General features: G+C 42.4%; 1 protein-coding gene across 1 annotated transcript; it reads right to left on the bottom strand.

Annotated features, from left to right (window-relative positions):
* Positions 1-1,070: 1,070 nt before the first annotated feature.
* On the bottom strand, positions 1,071-10,926 carry LOC124008712 (potential E3 ubiquitin-protein ligase ariadne-2-like). Its single transcript, XM_046320221.1, has 4 exons — positions 10,748-10,926; positions 9,766-9,866; positions 2,524-2,691; positions 1,071-2,367 (listed from the first exon to the last, which is right to left on the bottom strand). Exons 1-4 carry the CDS (start codon positions 10,857-10,859, stop codon positions 1,915-1,917), a joined length of 834 nt encoding a protein of 277 aa, XP_046176177.1. The 5' UTR covers positions 10,860-10,926; the 3' UTR covers positions 1,071-1,914.
* Between the last annotated feature and the right edge of the window lie 7,467 nt (positions 10,927-18,393).

Below are 18,393 nucleotides of genomic sequence, written 5' to 3'. Positions count from 1 at the left end.
ATTAGTCACATGCGCTGAATACAACAGGTGTAGGCATTACAGTGAAATTCTTACTTACGAGCCCCGAACCAACAATGCTGTTTCAGAAAAGTATGGATAAGAATAAGAGATTAAAGTAACAAGTAATTCAATAGCAGCAGTAAAATAACAATAGCGAGACTATATACAGGGGGGTACCGATACAGAGTCAATGTGCGGGGGCACCAGTTAGTTTAGGTAGTATGTACATGTAGGTAGAGTTATTAAAGTGACTATGCATAGATGACAACAGAGAGTAGCAGTGGTGTAAAGAGGGGGTGGGGGGGGGGCACTGAAAATAGTCTGGGTAGCCATTTGACTAGATGTTCAAGAGTCTTATGGCTTGGGGGTAGAAGCTGTTTAGAAGACTCTTGGTGTCACGCCTTGGTCATTGTAATTTGTGTTTTTCGTTATATATTTTGGTCAGGCCAGGGTGTGACATGGGTTTATGTGTTGGGTTCATATTGGGGTTTTATTAGCATTGGGATTGTGTATGATTAGGGGTGTGTCTAGTTAGGCTTGGCTGCCTGAGGCGGTTCTCGGATTGGGAACCGTATTTAGGTAGCCTGAGTTCACTTTGTAATTCGTGGGTGTTTGTTCCTGTCTCTGTTTTGTAGTCACCAGATAGGCTGTAATTAGTTTCACGTTCCGTTCTGTTGTTTTTGTAGTTAGTTTCAGTTATTTCATGTACCGCGATTCTTTCATTTAAGTCATGAGTAACCTACACGCTGCATTTCGGTCCGACTCTCTTTCTTCAACAGACGAACGCCGTTACACTTGGACCTAGACTTGGTGCTCTGGTACCACTTGCCGTGTGGTAGCAGAGAGAACAGTCTGTGACTAGGGTGGCTGGAGTCTTTGGCAATTTCAGGGCCTTCCTCTGACACCGCCTGGTATAGAGGTCCTGGATGGCAGGAAGCTTGGCCCCAGTGAAGTACTGGGCCGTTCGCACTACCCTCTGTATTGCCTTGTGGTCGGAGGCTGAGCAGTTGCCATACCAGGCAGTGATGCAACCAGTCTCTATGGTGCAGCTGTAGAACGTTTTGAGGATCTGAGGACCCACCCAAATATTTTCAGTCTCCTATGGGGGAATAGGTTTTATCGTGCCCTCTTCACAATTGTCTTGGTATGCTTGGACCATGTTAGTTTGTTGGTGATGTGGACACCAAGGATCATGTGATCTTGTTTGGCTGGTTTATGTAAAAGTGTTGAGTCATGCAAAGCGCTATACAAATTAAATGTGTTATTATTACTATCATTTCTGTTAATACTATCATTATTATCATTATTATATAACTATAATTAAATATGTGTATTTATTTGATGATTCATTGTTCTTGTACCCAGTGGGAAATCATTATAAAGGAAACAATATCACAATACTGGTAACATATTTAGAAGAGGACCCCTTGAACAATACCTAGGGTTAGGGTTGACAATAACATGATTATAGAAATATTATCAGAAATGTATGTCTCATACAACAACCGCATTCATAAAACTTTTTCTAAAACATCCAGGTTATTTTAAGGGGGCAAACATTTCTGTTGACCATTGATTACATTTTTGAAATTATTATTATTTCTATTTGCGTTTTTCTTTTTGTTTCAGGCACAGATAAAACAACAGAAATAGATCAGATAATAATCAGTAGTATATGGATTGTTAATCATGAAACATTATAGAATCTAATACATTATTACACATTCTTACACATGTATTACTACGTACATATTGACTTTATACACAATTTGAGTTAGGTACCAATACATTGACATTTTCAATAATATTTTTGTGTTAATACATGCCAATTTCTGTGCTATTATGCCTGTTTTGCATAAGTGTAAGTAATTCAAGTGCCCGTAGGAAGGACAGTGGTACACCTGGATAAAATCTTTATTTATCACTCCATGAGGGTATAGAAGTCTGCCTGGGGGCCACACCAGCAGAGCAGCCTATGAAGTATTTGCTGGTCTTCAAGCACTCAATTGTGAGCTTAAGGCAAACAAAACAGAACTCTTTATTGCAATTCTTGCATTCTATATTTTTACAGCCAGTCTTATCGTGTTCTAACAATGCACCACAGGTGGGACAGGCACGTGTGGATGGGCAGCCGGTGACCCCCTGGACATCAGCAAATGTGACAGTAGGGCAGGTCTTCAGCAGTTCCAGATCAGTCATGCAGTCATCGTTGTCACAGTGGTCAGAACTCTGTTGTGAACCTTTCCACTGCTGCAGGCACTGCCAGCAGAACTCGTACAGCTGGCCTTTTTCTGCTGAGCACACTGTGCAGTGGACTCTCAGGTTGGAGAGGTCAGTCCTTGCAACATATGAGTTGCAGCCTGGACACTTGTTTGAGGTGGGGTGTGTAGGATAATAAGTACAAATGAATACTAAATAGGCTTAATTCTGTCCTGCAACATTGCATACACACAGTTCTTTGAAAAGTTATAGTTTGAATGACTGGATAGTTGAATGCATAAAACAATTTCAGAAAATACTGACCGATTTGTAAGAGTTCTGGGCTGAAACCAAGTCAGCCATTGTCTCCTCAAATTTCTTCATCTCCTCAGGAGTCAGAAGAGCCAGTTTACGCACTTCTGTGTAAGACCACTCCGCACCACACATTTCACCATCTTCACGTGATGCAGGGCAAATGAATGTGCACTTTTTCTGGAATCACAAAATACAGTTTGTGGTCAGCGGTGAGAAATACAAAATACTCAAATTCAAATAGCTTTGTTCTTGATCTTGACGGCAAGTTATAAGCTTCAGAAATTCAGAACAATTGATTATTCTGAAAAGGTTAATGGTTGATTTTTTAAATAAGCTTCAGAAATTCAGAACAATTGAGTATTCTGAAAAGGTTAATGGTTGATTTTTTAAATAACCCCCCCCCACAAATACAAATTAATTCACACATTTAAACTGATCCTGTTGCTAAATGTTCCATTATTAGGTCATACTTTTCTGCAAAAACACAGTCACCCATCACACATTGTAGGCTAAGCAAGCTAGAACCAAAGATTGAAAGGAATTAATTAAGTATGTTTGCTGGAACCACTACTGGAGAGTGCTATTACCACGTTCACAAGATAATCGGAATTAGGAAACACTGAAATATCGGACTTGCAAACTGGATGAAAAAAGCATGTGTATAACAATTTGTAGATTTCAGTTTCTTAGTTCCGACTATGTAATCTGATCATCGCTTATGTAGGCTAGATGAATCCGCTAGTTAGCTAGGCTATGCTGTCAAAACAATCTAACTAGTTATAGGCTACTTGATTTAAATTTGTTCTGCTACTGACAAACAGTCAAATAGCAGTTGCCCTCTTCTCTGTCCCTGACCACAAGACAACTTCAAAGTAACCTAATACAGGCAGTATTAATTTCAAACTCACCCCTGGTGTGTAGCTTGTGCATGCAACAAGTGCAGCAATGCACTCATTTTTTAAACTTGACCTTTGTTTAACTAGGCAAGTCAGTTAAGAACAAATTCTTATTTTCAATGACAGCCTAGGAAGAGTGGGTTAACTGCCTTGTCCAGGGGCAGAACGACAGATGTTTACCTTGTCAGCTCGGGGATTCGATCTAGTCCAATGCTTTAACCACTAGGCTACCTGCCGCCCCACTCATTAGGAATTTATTTTTTAAAATAGTTTTTATTTGGTTACTACATGATTCCATGTGTGTTATTTCATAGTTTTGATGTCTTCACTATTATTCTAATGTAGAAAATAGTAAAAAGAAAAGAAAAACCCTGGAATGAGTAGACTTTTGACTAGTACTGTCAGTATTCAGACCCTCAAATCAAATGTTAATGGTCACATGCACATGGTTAGCAGATGTTAATGCGAGTGTAGCGAAATGCCTGTGCTTCTAGATCCGACAGTGCAGTAATATCTAACAAGTAATCTATTCCCCAACAACTACCTAATACACAAAATCTAAAGGGGTGAATGAGAATATATACATATAAGTATATGAATGAGCGATGGCCGAGCGGCATAGGCAAGATGCAGTAGATTGTATATAATACAGTACATAAATGTGATAAGAGTAATTTAAGAAATGTAAACATTATTAAAGTGGTGTTATTTAAAGTGGCATTGTTTAAAGTGACTAGTTATCAATTTATTAAAGTGGCCAGTGATTGGGTCTCAATATATGCAGCAGTCTCTCTGAGTTAGTGATGGCTGTTTAGCAGTCTGATGGCCTTGAGATAGAAGCTGCTTTTCAGTCTCTCACTCCCAGCTTTGATGCACCTGTACTGACCTCGCCTTCTAGATGGTAACTGTGTGAACAGTGGCTCGGGAGGTTGTTGTCCTTGATGATCTTTTTGGCCTTCCTGTGACATCGGGTGTCATGGAGGGCAGGTGGTTTGCCCCCGGTGATGCGTCGTGCAGACCGCACCACCCTCTGGAGAGCCTTGCGGTTGAGGGCGGTGTAGTTGCCGTACCAGGCTGTGACACAGCCCGACAGGATGCTCTCGATTGTGCATCTGTTAAAGTTTGTCAGGGTTCTTGGTGACAAGCCAAATTTCTTCAGCCTCCTGAGGTTGAAGAGGGACTGTTGCGCCTTCTTCACCACATTGTCTGTGTGGGTGGACCATTTCAGTTTGTCTGTGATGTGTACACCGAGGAACTTAAAAATGTCCACCTTCTCAACTGCTGTCCCTTCGATGTGGATAGGGTGGTGCTCCCTCTGCGGTTTCCTGTAGTCCACGATCATCTCTTTGTTTTGTTGAAATTGTGTGAGAGGTTACCTTCCTGACAGCACACTGAGTGCCCTCACCTCCTCCCTGTAGACTGTCTCGTCATTGTTGGTAATCAAGCCCACTACTGTTGTGTCATCTGCAAACATGATGATTGAGTTGGAGGCGTGCATGGCCACGCAGTTGTGGGTGAACAGGGAGTATAGAAGGGGGCTGAGCCCGCATCCTTGTGGGGCCCCAGTGTTGAGGGTCAACAAAGTGGAGATGTTCCCTACCTTCACCACCTGGGGGCGGCCCGTCAGGAAGTCCAGGACCCAAATGCACAGGGCAGGGTTGAGACCCAGGGCCTCCAGTTTGATGATGATCTTTGAGGGTACTATGGTGTTGAATGCTGAACTGTAGTCAATGAACAGCATTCTTACATACAGTAGGTATTCCATTTGTGCAGATGGGATAGGGCAGTGTGCAGTGTGATGGCGATTAAAGTTGTCTGTGGACCTGTTGGGGCGGTATGCAAACTGAAGTGGGTCCAGGGTGGCCGGTAAGGTGGAGGTGATATGATCCTTGACTAGTCTCCCAAAACACTTCATGATGACAGAAGTGAGTCCTACGGGGTGGTAGTCATTTAGTTCAGTTATCTTCTTGGGTACAGGAACAATGCTAACCATGTGGGGACAACAGACGAGGATAAGGAGTGATTGAATATGTCTGTAAACACACCAGCCAGCTGGTCTGCGCATGCTCTGAGGACACGGCTAGGGATGAGGTCTGGGCCAGCAGTCTTGCGAGGGTTTACACGTTTAAATGTTTTACTCACGTCGGCCACGGAGAAGGGGGGGGGGGCGCAGTCCTTGTTAGCGGGCTGCGGCGGTGGCACTGTATTATCCTCAAAGCGGGCAAAGAAGGTGTTTAGTTTGTCTGGAAGCGTGGCGTCGGTGTCGAGGATGTGGCTGGTTTTCTTTTTGTAGTCTGATTTCCTGTAGGCCCTGTCACATACGTCTCGTGTCTTGAGCCGTTGAATTGTCACTCCACCTTGTCCCTGTACCGCCATTTTGCTTGTTTGATTGCCTTGCGGAGGGAATAACTACACTGTTTATATTCAGCCATATTCCCACACTTCTTTACATGGTTAAATGCGGTGGTTCGCTCTTTCAGTTTTGCGTGAATGCCGCCATCCATCCATGGTTTCTGGTTAAGGTATATTTTAATAGTCACAGTTGGTACAACATCTCCAATGCACTTCTTTATAAACTCACTCACCGAGTCAGCGTATAGGTCGATGTTGTTCTCTGAGGCTGACCGGAACATATTCCAGTCCGCGTGATCAAAACAATCTCGAAGCGTGGCTTCCGATTGGTCAGACCAGCGTTGAATGGATCTCGTCACTGGTACATCCTGTTTGCTTTTCTGCCTATTAGATGGTAGGAGCAAGATGACGTTGTGGTCGGATTTGCCGAAGGGAGGGCGGGGGAGGGCTTTGTATGCATCGCGGAAGTTAGAGTAGCAGTGGTTGAGTGTATTGGCCCTGCACATAGTGCAATCAATATGCTGATAGAGTTAAGGTAGCTTTGTTCTCAAATTTGCTTTGTTAAAATCCCGAGCTACAATAATTGCAGCCTCAGGATATATGGTTTCTAGTTTACATAGAGTCCAGCGAAGTTCCTTGAGGGCCATCTTTGTGTCTGCTTGAGGGGGAATGTACACAGCTGTGACTAGCTGACTAGAATTCTCTTGGTAAGTAAAATGGCCGGCATTTGATTGTAAGGAATTCTAGGTCGGGTGACCAGAAAGACTTGAGTTCCTGTATGTTGTTATGATTACACCATGAGTTGTTAATCATGAATCATATACCCCTGCCCTTCCTTTTCCCAGAGAGGTGTTTATCTCTGTTGGTGCGATGCATGGAGAAGCCCTGCATTGGCTTGGCTGTGTACGTAGGGTCATTGTCCTGTTGGAAGGTGAACCTTTGCCCCAGTCGGAGGTCCTGAGCGGTCTGGAGCAGGTTTTCATCAAGGATCTCTCTGTACTTTGCTCCCTTCATCTTTCCCTTGATCCTGTCTAGGTTGTTATCCTGGTACTACACTGCCAGGTCTCTGACCTCCTCTCTATAGGCTGTCTCATCATTGTCAGTAATGAGGCCTACCACTGTTATGTCGTCAGAAAACGTAATGATGGTGTTGGAGTCGTGTTTGGTCATGCATTTGTGGGTGAACACGGAGTACAGGCGTGGGACTAAGCACGCACCTCTGAGGGGCCCCAGTGTCGAGGATCAGCGTGGCAGATGTGTTGTTGCTTACCCTTACCACCACGGCGGATCGTGAGGAAGTCCAGGATCCAGTTGCAGAGCACAGTGCTTAGTCCTAGGGTCCTTAGCTTAGCGATGAGCTTTGAGGGAACTATGGTGTTGAACGCTGAGCTGTAGTCAATGAACAGCATTCTCACATAGGTGTTCCTTTTGTTGGGGCGGTATGCGAATTGGAGTGGGTCTAGGGAATCCGGGATGATGCTGTTAATGTGAGCCATGACCAGCCTTTCAAAGCACTTCATAGCTACCGACGTGAGTGCTACAGGGCAGTAATCATTTAGGCAGGTTACCTTCACTTTCTTGGGCACAGGGACTATGGTGGTCTGCTTGAAACATATTATTACAGACTCGGTCAGGGAGAGGTTGAAAATGTCAGTGAAGTTGCTCCACGCATTCTTTGAGTACACGTCCTGGTAATCCGTCAGGCCCTTCAGCTTTGGGAATGCTGACCTGTTTAAAGGTCTTGCTCACACCGGCTACAGAGAGCGTTATCACACAGTCATCTGGAACAGCTGGTGCTCTCATGCATGCTTCAGTGTTGCTTGCGTTGAAGCGAGCACAAAAGGCATTTAGCTCATCTGGTAGGCTCGCGCTTGGTTTCCCTTTGTAGTCTGTATAAGTTTTCATGCCATGCCACATTGGACGAGCATCAGAGCCGGTGTAGTAGGACTCAAACTTAATCCTGTATTGACACTTTGCCTGTTTGATGGTTCGTCTGAAGGCGTAGCGGGATTTCTTATAAGCATCCGGATTAGAGTCCCGCTGCTTGAAAGCAGCAGCTCAACGCGGATGCTGCCTGTAATCCATGGTTTCTGGTTGGGATATGTACGTACGGTCACTGTTGGGACGATGTCGTTGATGCATTTATTGATGAAGCCGATGACTGAGGTGGTATACTCCTCAATACTATTGGATAAATCCCGGAATGTATTCCAGTACTGTAGCGTAGCGTCCGCGTCATCTGACCACTTCCGTATAGAGTGAGTCACTGGCACTTCCTGCTTTAGTTTTTGCTTGTAAGCAGGAATCAGGAGGATATAATTATGGTCAGATTTGCCAAATGGGGATGAGGGACAGCTTTGTATGCATCTCTGTGTGTGGAGTTTTTTCCCCTTTGGTTACACATGTGACATGCTTGTGGAAATGATGTAAAACTGATTTCAGTTTGCCTGCATTAAAGTCCCCGGCCACTAAGAGCACCGATTCTGGATGAGCATTTTCTTGTTTGCTTATGGCCTTATACAGCTGGTTGAGTGCAGTCTTAGAGCCAGCATTGGTTTGTGGTGGTAAATAGACAGCTATGAATAATATAGATAGGAACTCTCTTGGTAGATAGTGTGGTGTACAGCTGATCATAAGGTACTCTACCTCAACTGAGCAAAACCTCAAGACTTCCATCTACCAAGCGCTATGATGAAACTGGCTCTCATGAGGTCCACCACAGGAAAGGAAGACCCAGAGTTACCTCTGCTGCATAGGATAAGTTCATTAGACTTAACTGCACCTCAGATTGCAGCCCAAATAAATTATTCACAGAGTTCAAGTAACAGACGTCTCAACTTTGACTGTTCAGAGGAGACTGCGTGAATCAGGCCTTCATGGTCGAATTGCTAAAAAGAAACCACTACTCAAGGACACCAATAAGAAGGAGAATTGCTTGGGCCAAGAAACATAAGCAATGAACATTAGACCGGTGGAAATCTGTCCTTTGGTCTGATGAGTCCAAATTTTAGGTATTTGGTTCCAACCGCCGTTTCTTTATGAGATGTACTGTAGGTGAACGGATGATCTCCGCATGTATGGTTCCCACCGTGAAGCATGGAGGAGGAGGTGTGATGGTGTAGGGGTGCTTTGATGGTGACATGGTCTGTGATTTATTTAGAATTCAATGCACACTTAACCATTAAGGGTACCACAGCATTCTGAAGCAACAGGACAATGACCCAAAACACACCTCCAGGCTGTATAAGGGCTATTTGACCAAGGAGAGTGGTGGAGTGCCTCATCATCTGACCTGGCCTACACAATCACCTGAGATCAACCCAATTGAGATGGTTTGTGATGAGTTGGACCGCAGAGTGAAGGAAATGCAGCCAGCAAGTGCTCAGCAAATGTGGCTACTCCTTCAAGACTGTTGGAAAAGCGTTCCTCATGAAGCTGGTTGAGAGAATGCCAAGAGTATGCAAAGCTGTCATCAAGGGAAAGGGTGGCTACTTTGAAGAATCTAAAATATATTTTGATTTGTTTATCACATTTTTGGTTACTAAATGATTCCATGTGTTATTTCATAGTTTTGATGTCTTCACTATTATTCTACAATGTAGAAAAGTAATAATAAAGAAAAACCCTTGAATGAGTAGGTGTCCAAACTTTTGACTGTATATTAAGTATTTTTATTTTAAATTGTTGGTGTTGAGCTGGAGTATGGCGACTGCTATACTCAATTGATGCCCCTAGGCGAAAAGGGCAGGTGTTCCAGCATCCCCAGTGCTCTATCTGTGCACATGCCTGTACTGTCATACAATTATGGCTGAAGACAGCTGAAGACAACTGGGGGAATAAACTGGTAAAATAATGACCAGTGATTTTGAGGTCAGAAAGTCAGAGTTCGAAAAAGAGGCCCGAGTTCCCAGCTTGGAATTCCGAGTTGGATGACCTTTCAAAACAAATTTTCCCAGTCGGAGCTTGTTTTCTTCCAGAGTTCCTAGCTGCATAAGTAGCCTACCTTGTCGAGTAGGCTGAGGCACCATCCGGTCAATGACTCTGGGGTGACAGCGTGACCACAGGACATCTCTGCCCTCAGAGACTCATATATAACCCCGCCAACTGAAACACAGCACAAACAATATGTTTCTCTTTTGAATTTTACCTACTGGTATTCCCTTTAAATTAGCATTTTCTGTAATGGAGGTCGCAGATGCTCATATCTAAGGTTATAACCCAGGAAAAATGATTTACTAAAGTTATATGATGAATAATTTTGCTTACAATGTAATTTCCTTTCATTTAAATCGTCAATTGTCACTTTGAATTTAGACACACCAAATGTCCAATCGAATCCTAAAATGTATGACATACGAAATGGGTACGAATAGCTAATAATTGTTTTAAATATAGACCCCTCCTCCAATAACAGTTTTCCGCTGGGGGGAATGCTCAATCTTTGTAATGAGGGATTTTCAAAGCGGTAACACCTATGACAAACTTAAAGACATATTATATTTGTAGAAACAGTATAATGTTGTAATACCCCTTATTGATTGAATTGACATATACAAGGTATGAAATACTTGTTTACTTTGTAGCATTAAAAATAATAGATAAATACCATAAAACTCTACTAAGTCATTGCTGGGACAGGCTAATTTGCTTACCCATCAGAACATTAAATGCTGCAGTATAAATTGTCTATAATATTTTGTCATTGATAAGCCGTTCAATATGAACAAAAACATTTGTAGTTATTTGTCATTTTATAGGGTTTTTCATGGTTGCAAAGGCGAGTGACGCAAATGCTACCGCAATTGAAGAACGACCCATATGCAACATGTATCTGATATGTAAACCTATAAGCTTCTATTACATTTTTAAAGTAAACGCTTTAGTTCTTGCCACTGTTGTCATTAGGGTAACATAGCATGCAGAACAAATTATTAGCTTAATTTACTCTTCAATTGTCTAACGTCTTAAACTAATGAAAATCTTACTAATGTCGTCATCTCTGTTCACAAACTTGAGCGTCTTGTCTCCGGGGTCATAACATTTCTCTTTCTCCTGCTTCTCTTTCTTCTGGCATTGGGTTGTTTTGCTGTTCCCCATCTTGTCTGTCAACTGCTGCTATCACTATGCTGTGAAGTGAGTTATGAATCTGACTTAGCAAGTGAGCCAAGTCTGCTCGCTGGCTATTTCTTACAGCTGCTTTCAACTTTCACTTTTTCTTTCCATGTCAGTGTTTATAATAGGACACCAGACTGAAATTGACCTCCAGGGGCAGACTGGGACCAGAAATTGTCTTGGCATTTCTGGCCCATTTTTAACCTTGAGGCCTCCACACAGGACATTTTTTTCCTTGAGGCCACCACTTATATATATTTTTTTATTGTTGTGCAAATAGCAACTGACAGATTCCCAAAAGCGACAGAGACAGGACACAGCATTGCTCAGCCCATTCCAAGCTCTTCTCTGTCCAGGCACCCCAATGGTGAAACTAGGACAGTGGAGTCCTACCTGAAACCTTACCTCTTCGAAGAGTATCTTAAAATAAGCCCACAGAACCCCCTCTCCCACCCCCTTGTTTTTCAGTTTGTCATTTTCTTAACCCATATAGTGACTAAATGACAGCATACGTTTCAAGTATCATGTTAGCTAGTCTTTGATGTTACAGGAGGAATGACAGTAACGCAATGCAAACTGATGACCTGGAATAAAATAAACATTTAACCACAGGCCATTGTCTCATCTAGTTCATATTGCTTTTATACTGTCAGCAAAATATCAAAAAGTTACTGAATGTTTGAAAATTATAGATGACATCATTAGAATGCCTTAATTGACTTGATGGATCAGCTTCTCACATAAGTTTACAGGTTAAAAATATATATCTTTATGATTCTGGGTTTCAAATTCACTGCACGACTGATTTTATTGAATTTTACTGAATTTTACTGAATTTTATGAATAATGACTAAACAATATCTACATTTAAATAGAACTATAACTAATTAAACTCTACCCTGTTTTACAATATCTGATTAATAATGTTAGTTCATAAGAGATTATGTAGCATGAACAAGGAGTAATTAAACATAAACACCATTCCAACTTAGTTGGAGAGGTACAGTGCCTTGCGAAAGTATTCGGCCCCCTTGAACTTTGCGACCTTTTGCCACATTTCAGGCTTCAAACATAAAGATATAAAACTGTATTTTTTTGTGAAGAATCAACAACAAGTGGGACACAATCATGAAGTGGAACGACATTTATTGGATATTTCAAACTTTTTTAACAAATCAAAAACTGAAAAATTGGGCGTGCAAAATTATTCAGCCCCCTTAAGTAGCGCCACCTTTTGCTGCGATTACAGCTTTAAGTCGCTTGGGGTATGTCTCTATCAGTTTTGCACATCGAGAGACTGAATTTTTTTCCCATTCCTCCTTGCAAAACAGCTCGAGCTCAGTGAGGTTGGATGGAGAGCATTTGTGAACAGCAGTTTTCAGTTCTTTCCACAGATTCTCGATTGGATTCAGGTCTGGACTTTGACTTGGCCATTCTAACACCTGGATATGTTTATTTTTCCATTGTAGATTTTGCTTTATGTTTTGGATCATTGTCTTGTTGGAAGACAAATCTCTGTCCCAGTCTCAGGTCTTTTGCAGACTCCATCAGGTTTTCTTCCAGAATGGTCCTGTATTTGGCTCCATCCATCTTCCCATCAATTTTAACCATCTTCCCTGTCCCTGCTGACGAAAAGCAGGCTCAAACCATGATGCTGCCACCACCATGTTTGACAGTAGGGATGGTGTGTTCAGGGTGATGAACTGTGTTGCTTTTACGCCAAACATAACATTTTGCATTGTTGCCAAAAAGTTCAATTTTGGTTTCATCTGACCAGAGCACCTTCTTCCACATGTTTGGTGTGTCTCCCAGGTGGCTTGTGGAAAACTTTAAACAACACATTTTATGAATATCTTTAAGAAATGGCTTTCTTCTTGCCACTCTTCCATAAAGGCCAGATTTGTGCAATATACGACTGATTGTTGTCCTATGGACAGAGTCTCCCACCTCAGCTGTAGATCTCTGCAGTTCATCCAGAGTGATCATGGGCCTCTTGGCTGCATCTCTGATCAGTCTTCTCCTTGTATGAGCTGAAAGTTTAGAGGGACGGCCAGGTCTTGGTAGATTTGCAGTGGTCTGATACTCCTTCCATTTCAATATTATCGCTTGCACAGTGCTCCTTGGGATGTTTAAAGCTTGGGAAATCCTTTTGTATCCAAATCCAGCTTTAAACTTATTCACAACAGTATCTTGGACCTGCCTGGTGTGTTCCTTGTTCTTCATGATGCTCTCTGCGCTTTTAACGGACCTCTGAGACTATCACAGTGCAGGTGCATTTATACGGAGACTTGATTACACACAGGTGGATTGTATTTATCATCATTAGTCATTTAGGTCAACATTGGATCATTCAGAGATCCTCACTGAACTTCTGGAGAGAGTTTGCTGCACTGAAAGTAAAGGGGCTGAATAATTTTGCACGCCCAATTTTTCCATTTTTGATTTGTTAAAAAAGTTTGAAATATCCAATAAATGTCGTTCCACTTCATGATTGTGTACCACTTGTTGTTGATTCTTCACAAAAAAATACAGTTTTGTATCTTTGTTTGAAGCCTGAAATGTGGCAAAAGGTCGCAAATTTCAAGGGGGCCGAATACTTTCGCAAGGCACTGTATGTGTTGTGTGTTTGAAGTAAGCAAAGAGGCTCTTACACAAAGAGGATCTTACACATTTCTAGAAACAGAAAGAGTGATTTTAATTGAATTGGTTAATGAACACATATAGGAATGATGAAATTCCCGTGACAACGACTGAGGGACCTTACAGATGTGTGGGGTGCAGATATGAGGTCGTCATGAAAAAAAGAATGGAGCTGGCACAGGACGTACCGGGCTGGGGAGGCGCAATGGAGGCCTGGTGCGTGGAGCCGGCACAGGTGGCACTGGACTGATGACACGCACCTCAGGGCGAGTGCGGGGAGCCGGCACAGGACGTACCGGCTGGGGAGGTGCAATGGAGGCCTGGTGCGTGGAGCTGGCACAGGTGGCACCGGACTGATGACACGCACCTCAGGGCGAGTGCGGGGAGCCGGCACAGGACGTACCGGCTGGGGAGGTGCAATGGAGGCCTGGTGCGTGGAGCCGACACAGGCGGCACCGGACTGAAGACACGCTCTTCAGGGCGAGTGCGGGGAGCCGGCACAGGACGTACCGGCTGGGGAGGCGTACTGGAGGCCTGGTGAGTGGAGCCGACACAGGTGGCACCGGACTGAAGACACGCTCTTCAGCACGCCTGCTCTGCAGCTTGCTCCTTGCCAACACCTCCCTCCGGTATCGCCATGGAAGGACCCCGGCGTCGTCGCTGTCCTTCCATCTTCCTTAGCGATTCACTCCAAGGAAGGGTCTCGCATCCTCCTAGGATTTCCTCCCATGTCCAAAAGTCCTTTATCTCCATAACACACTGCTTGGTCCTGTGTTGGTGGGATATTATAAGGAGCGAACCAAGGCACAGTGTGCGTAAAGCTCCATATTCTTTATTTCAAAGTGAAACCAACAAACATACAACGAACGTGAAGTACAGTGCGCACACAGACGCTAACTGAAACAATATCCCACAAAGCAGGTGTGAACAAATGACAACTTAAATATGATCCCCAATTAGAGACAACGATAAACAGCTGCCTCTAATTGGGAACCATTCTCACCAACAAACATAGAAATACAAAATACTAGATAACCCCCTTCGTCACACCCTGACCTAAAACACAGTAGAGAACCCAGAGGGTTACTATTTTCTACATTGTGGAATAATAGTGAAGACATTAAATGAAATAACACACATGGAGTCATGGAGTAACCAATAAACTATTCATCAAATCAATTTATAATTTTTATTTGAGATTCTTCAAAGTAGCCACCATTTGCCTTGATGACAGCTTTGCACGCTCTTGGCATTCTCTCAACCAGACTCATGAGGGATGCTTTTCTAACAGTCTTGAAGGAGTTCCCACATGTGCTGAGCACTTGTTGGCTGCTTTTCCTTCACTCTGCACAAACCATCTCAACTGGGTCGAGTTAAGGTGATTATGGAGGCCTGGTCATCTGATGCAGCACTCCATCACTCTCCTTGGTCAAATAGTCCTTACACAGCCTGGAGGTGTGTTTTGGATCATTGTCCTGTTGAAAAACAAATGATAGTCCAACTAAGCGCAAACCAGATTTGGACCAAAGTACAGATTTCCACCCGTCTAATGTCCATTGCTCATGTTTCTTGGCCCAAGCAAGTCTCTTCTTCTTATTGGTGTCCTTTAGTAGTGGTTTCTTTGTAGCAATTCATCCATAATGGCTTGTTTCACATATTCATCGACCTGGCCACGGCTTTCGACTATCAATCACCACATTCTTATTGGCAGACTCGACAGCCTTGGTTTCTCAAATGATTGCCTCGCCTGGTTTACCAACTACTTCTCGGATAGAGTTCAGTGTGTCAAATCGGAGGGCCTGTTGTCCGGACCTCTGGCAGTCTCTATGGAGGTGCCACAGGGTTCAATCCTCGGGCAGACTCTCTTCTCTGTATACATCAATGATGTTGCTCTTGCTGCTGGTGATTCTCTGATCCACCTCTACGCAGACGACACCATTCTGTATACTCTGGCCCCTCTTTGGACACTGTGTTAACTAACCTCCAGATGAGCTTCAATGCCATACAACTCTCATCTCCTCTTAAATGCAAGTAAAACTAAATGCATGCTATTCAACCGATCACTGCCAGCACCTGCTCGCCCATCCAGCATCACTACCCGGTACGGCTCTGACTTAGAATATGTGGACAACTACAAATACCTAGGTATTTAGGTATCACATTAAGCATCTCCAATCCAAAATTAAATCTAGAATTGACTTCCTATCTCGCAACAAAGCATCCTTCACTCATGCTGCCAAACATACCCTCGTAAAACTGACCATCCTACCGATCCTCGACTTTGGTGATGTCATCTATAAAATAGCCTCCAACACTCTACTCAACAAACTGGATGCAGTCTATCACAGTGCCATCCGTTTTGTCACTAAAGCCCCATACACTACTCACCATTGCGACCTGTACGCTCTCATTGGTTGGCCCTTGCTTCATACTCGTCGCCAAACCCACTGGCTACAGGTTATCCACAAGTCTCTGCTAGGTAAAGCCCCGCCTTATCTCAGCTCACTGGTCACCATAGCAGCACCCACTTGTAGCACACGCTCCAGCAGGTATATCTCACTGGTCACCCCCAAAGCCAATTCCTCCTTTGGTTGTCTTTCCTTCCAGTTCTCTGCTGCCAATGACTGGAACGAACTGCAAAAATCTCTGAAGCTGGAAACGCTTATCTCCCTCACTAGCTTTAAGCACCAGCTGTCAGAGCAGCTCACAGATTACTGCACCTGTACATAGCCTATCTATAATTTAGCCCAAACAACTACCTCTTCCCCTACTATATTTATTTATTTATTTTGCTCCTTTGCACCCCATTATTTCTAATTCTACTTTGTACATTCTTCCACTGCAAATCTACCATTCCAGAGTTTTACTTGCTATATTGTATTTACCTCGCCACCATGGCCTTTTTTTGCATTTACCTTCCTTATCTCACCTCATTTTCTCAGATTTGTATATAGACATATTTTTCTAATGTATTATTGACTGTATGTTTTGTTTATTCCATGTGTAACTCTGTGTTGTTGTATGTGTCAAATTTCTATGCTTTATCTTGGCCAGGTTGCAGTTGCAAATGAGAACTGCTCCTGCCGGGAGCATATATAGCCACATTATTATAGGACAATATGGGAGAAGGATGACAAGCATACAGCCAGACTGTTCTCAACTCTGTTTGTTCTCAACTAGCCTACCTAGCCTACCTAATCAGAGTTTTTGCACCGTTATTTAAATAACATTTTACAGCCTAGAGTAGAATTTTGGAATAATTTGAAAACAATAATGCAATTATTCATTGCATTGTTGTGTTGTAGGCTAATCTAGATGACTGTATTGTTCTTTAACAAGATCAATAGATGAGCTTCTTGAGCTACAAATGGAATGTCAGAGTTTTTCCGTTATTTAAATAACTGTTTTTAATGAAAACAATAACAATTAATGATGCTAATCTAGATGACTGTATTGTTCTTTAACAAGATCTCTGCCAGTGGTATAAAGTACTTAAGTAAAAATACTTTAAAGTACAACTTAAGTAGTTTTATTGGGTACTATTTATATTTTTGACAAATTTTATTTTCCTTCACTACATTCCTAAAGAAAATAATGTACTTTCTACTGCATCTGATCTGGCAGACTCACTAAACACAAATGCTTTGTTTGTAAATTATGTCTGAGTGTGCCCCTGGCTATCTGTAACTAAAATAAAATAAAATGTAATTGTGCAGTCTGGTTTGCTTAATATAAGGAATTTGAAATGATTTATACTTTAGTATATTTTTGCAATTACTTTTATACTTCTACTCAAGTAGGATTTTACTGGGTGACTTTCACTTGAGTCATATTCTATTAAGGTATCTTTACTTTTACACAAGTATGACAATTGGATACTTTTTCCACCACTGCTCTCTGCTGCCTGTCACCTATTCCTATTTGTTCTTGTGGATTCTGTAATGAATACTCAGGGAGAATAAGGTGTAGATTCATGCGCAGAGGGCGGCAGGTGTTTATTTTGCCTTTGCAGAAGGCAGGAATCGTGGTCACAGGCAGACAATGGTCATACACAGGTAGGCAAGCATGCAGGTGTTGTGTCTTTACTATCATTAAATTGAGGACTTCGTTTTTATCAAAGATTCTCTGTAATTATTATTACGCGATTAAACAGATTAATCATGTAACTGTAATTGACTAGGAAGTCGGGGCACCAAGGAAAACATTCAGATTACAAAGTTATAATTTCCTAATAGATATTTTTATCTGATCAATTAGTCTTTGAATTAATTAATTATTTACTTTACCTCATGTTAGTCTCATTCCAAATGCCGTAAATTGTTTGTTATCTGCACGAACCCAGTCTTCACTGAGTCATCCATACATCAATTGTCTTAAATCATTTATTTACTAACTAAGTAATTCACAGAAATGCATAAACAAACAAAGTAAATGTGGTTACAAGAACTGATAGGGGAATGTTCCCTAGTGGGCTAAACCGGCATCGCGGCTTGTTATACAAAAGGGAAGTGGGGGTCGACTGAGAAGACAACACACAGTTGATAATTATAACAATTGAAATGCTAATCCTTGGCACATGAACGCTCCCTCATTCGGGAACAATTGCAATCAATATGTATATTTACGCTCAGGGTGTCGTCGGGATCTCTGCTGAAAAGTTAGTTTCTGTTCGAGAGTTTCCGTCTCTCTCTCTCTCTCTCTGTCTGTCGTGGTTAGAGGGAATAGTTCAGAGTGACATTCATTCATGTTGTTGTAGAATGGATGTTTCGGCGGTTTTCGTTCTTCACGTTCAATGATGCCGAATTCCTATCTGCAGACTAGTATTGAATATCAAATATCACTTGTTCTTATTTTGTGGGTGTCACGTTCTGACCTTAGT

This window comes from Oncorhynchus gorbuscha, linkage group LG21, assembly GCF_021184085.1.
Source record: "Oncorhynchus gorbuscha isolate QuinsamMale2020 ecotype Even-year linkage group LG21, OgorEven_v1.0, whole genome shotgun sequence".
NCBI lineage: Eukaryota > Metazoa > Chordata > Actinopteri > Salmoniformes > Salmonidae > Oncorhynchus > Oncorhynchus gorbuscha.
Note: the sequence above shows the minus strand (reverse complement) of the source record. Positions and strands in the feature narration are given on the sequence as shown.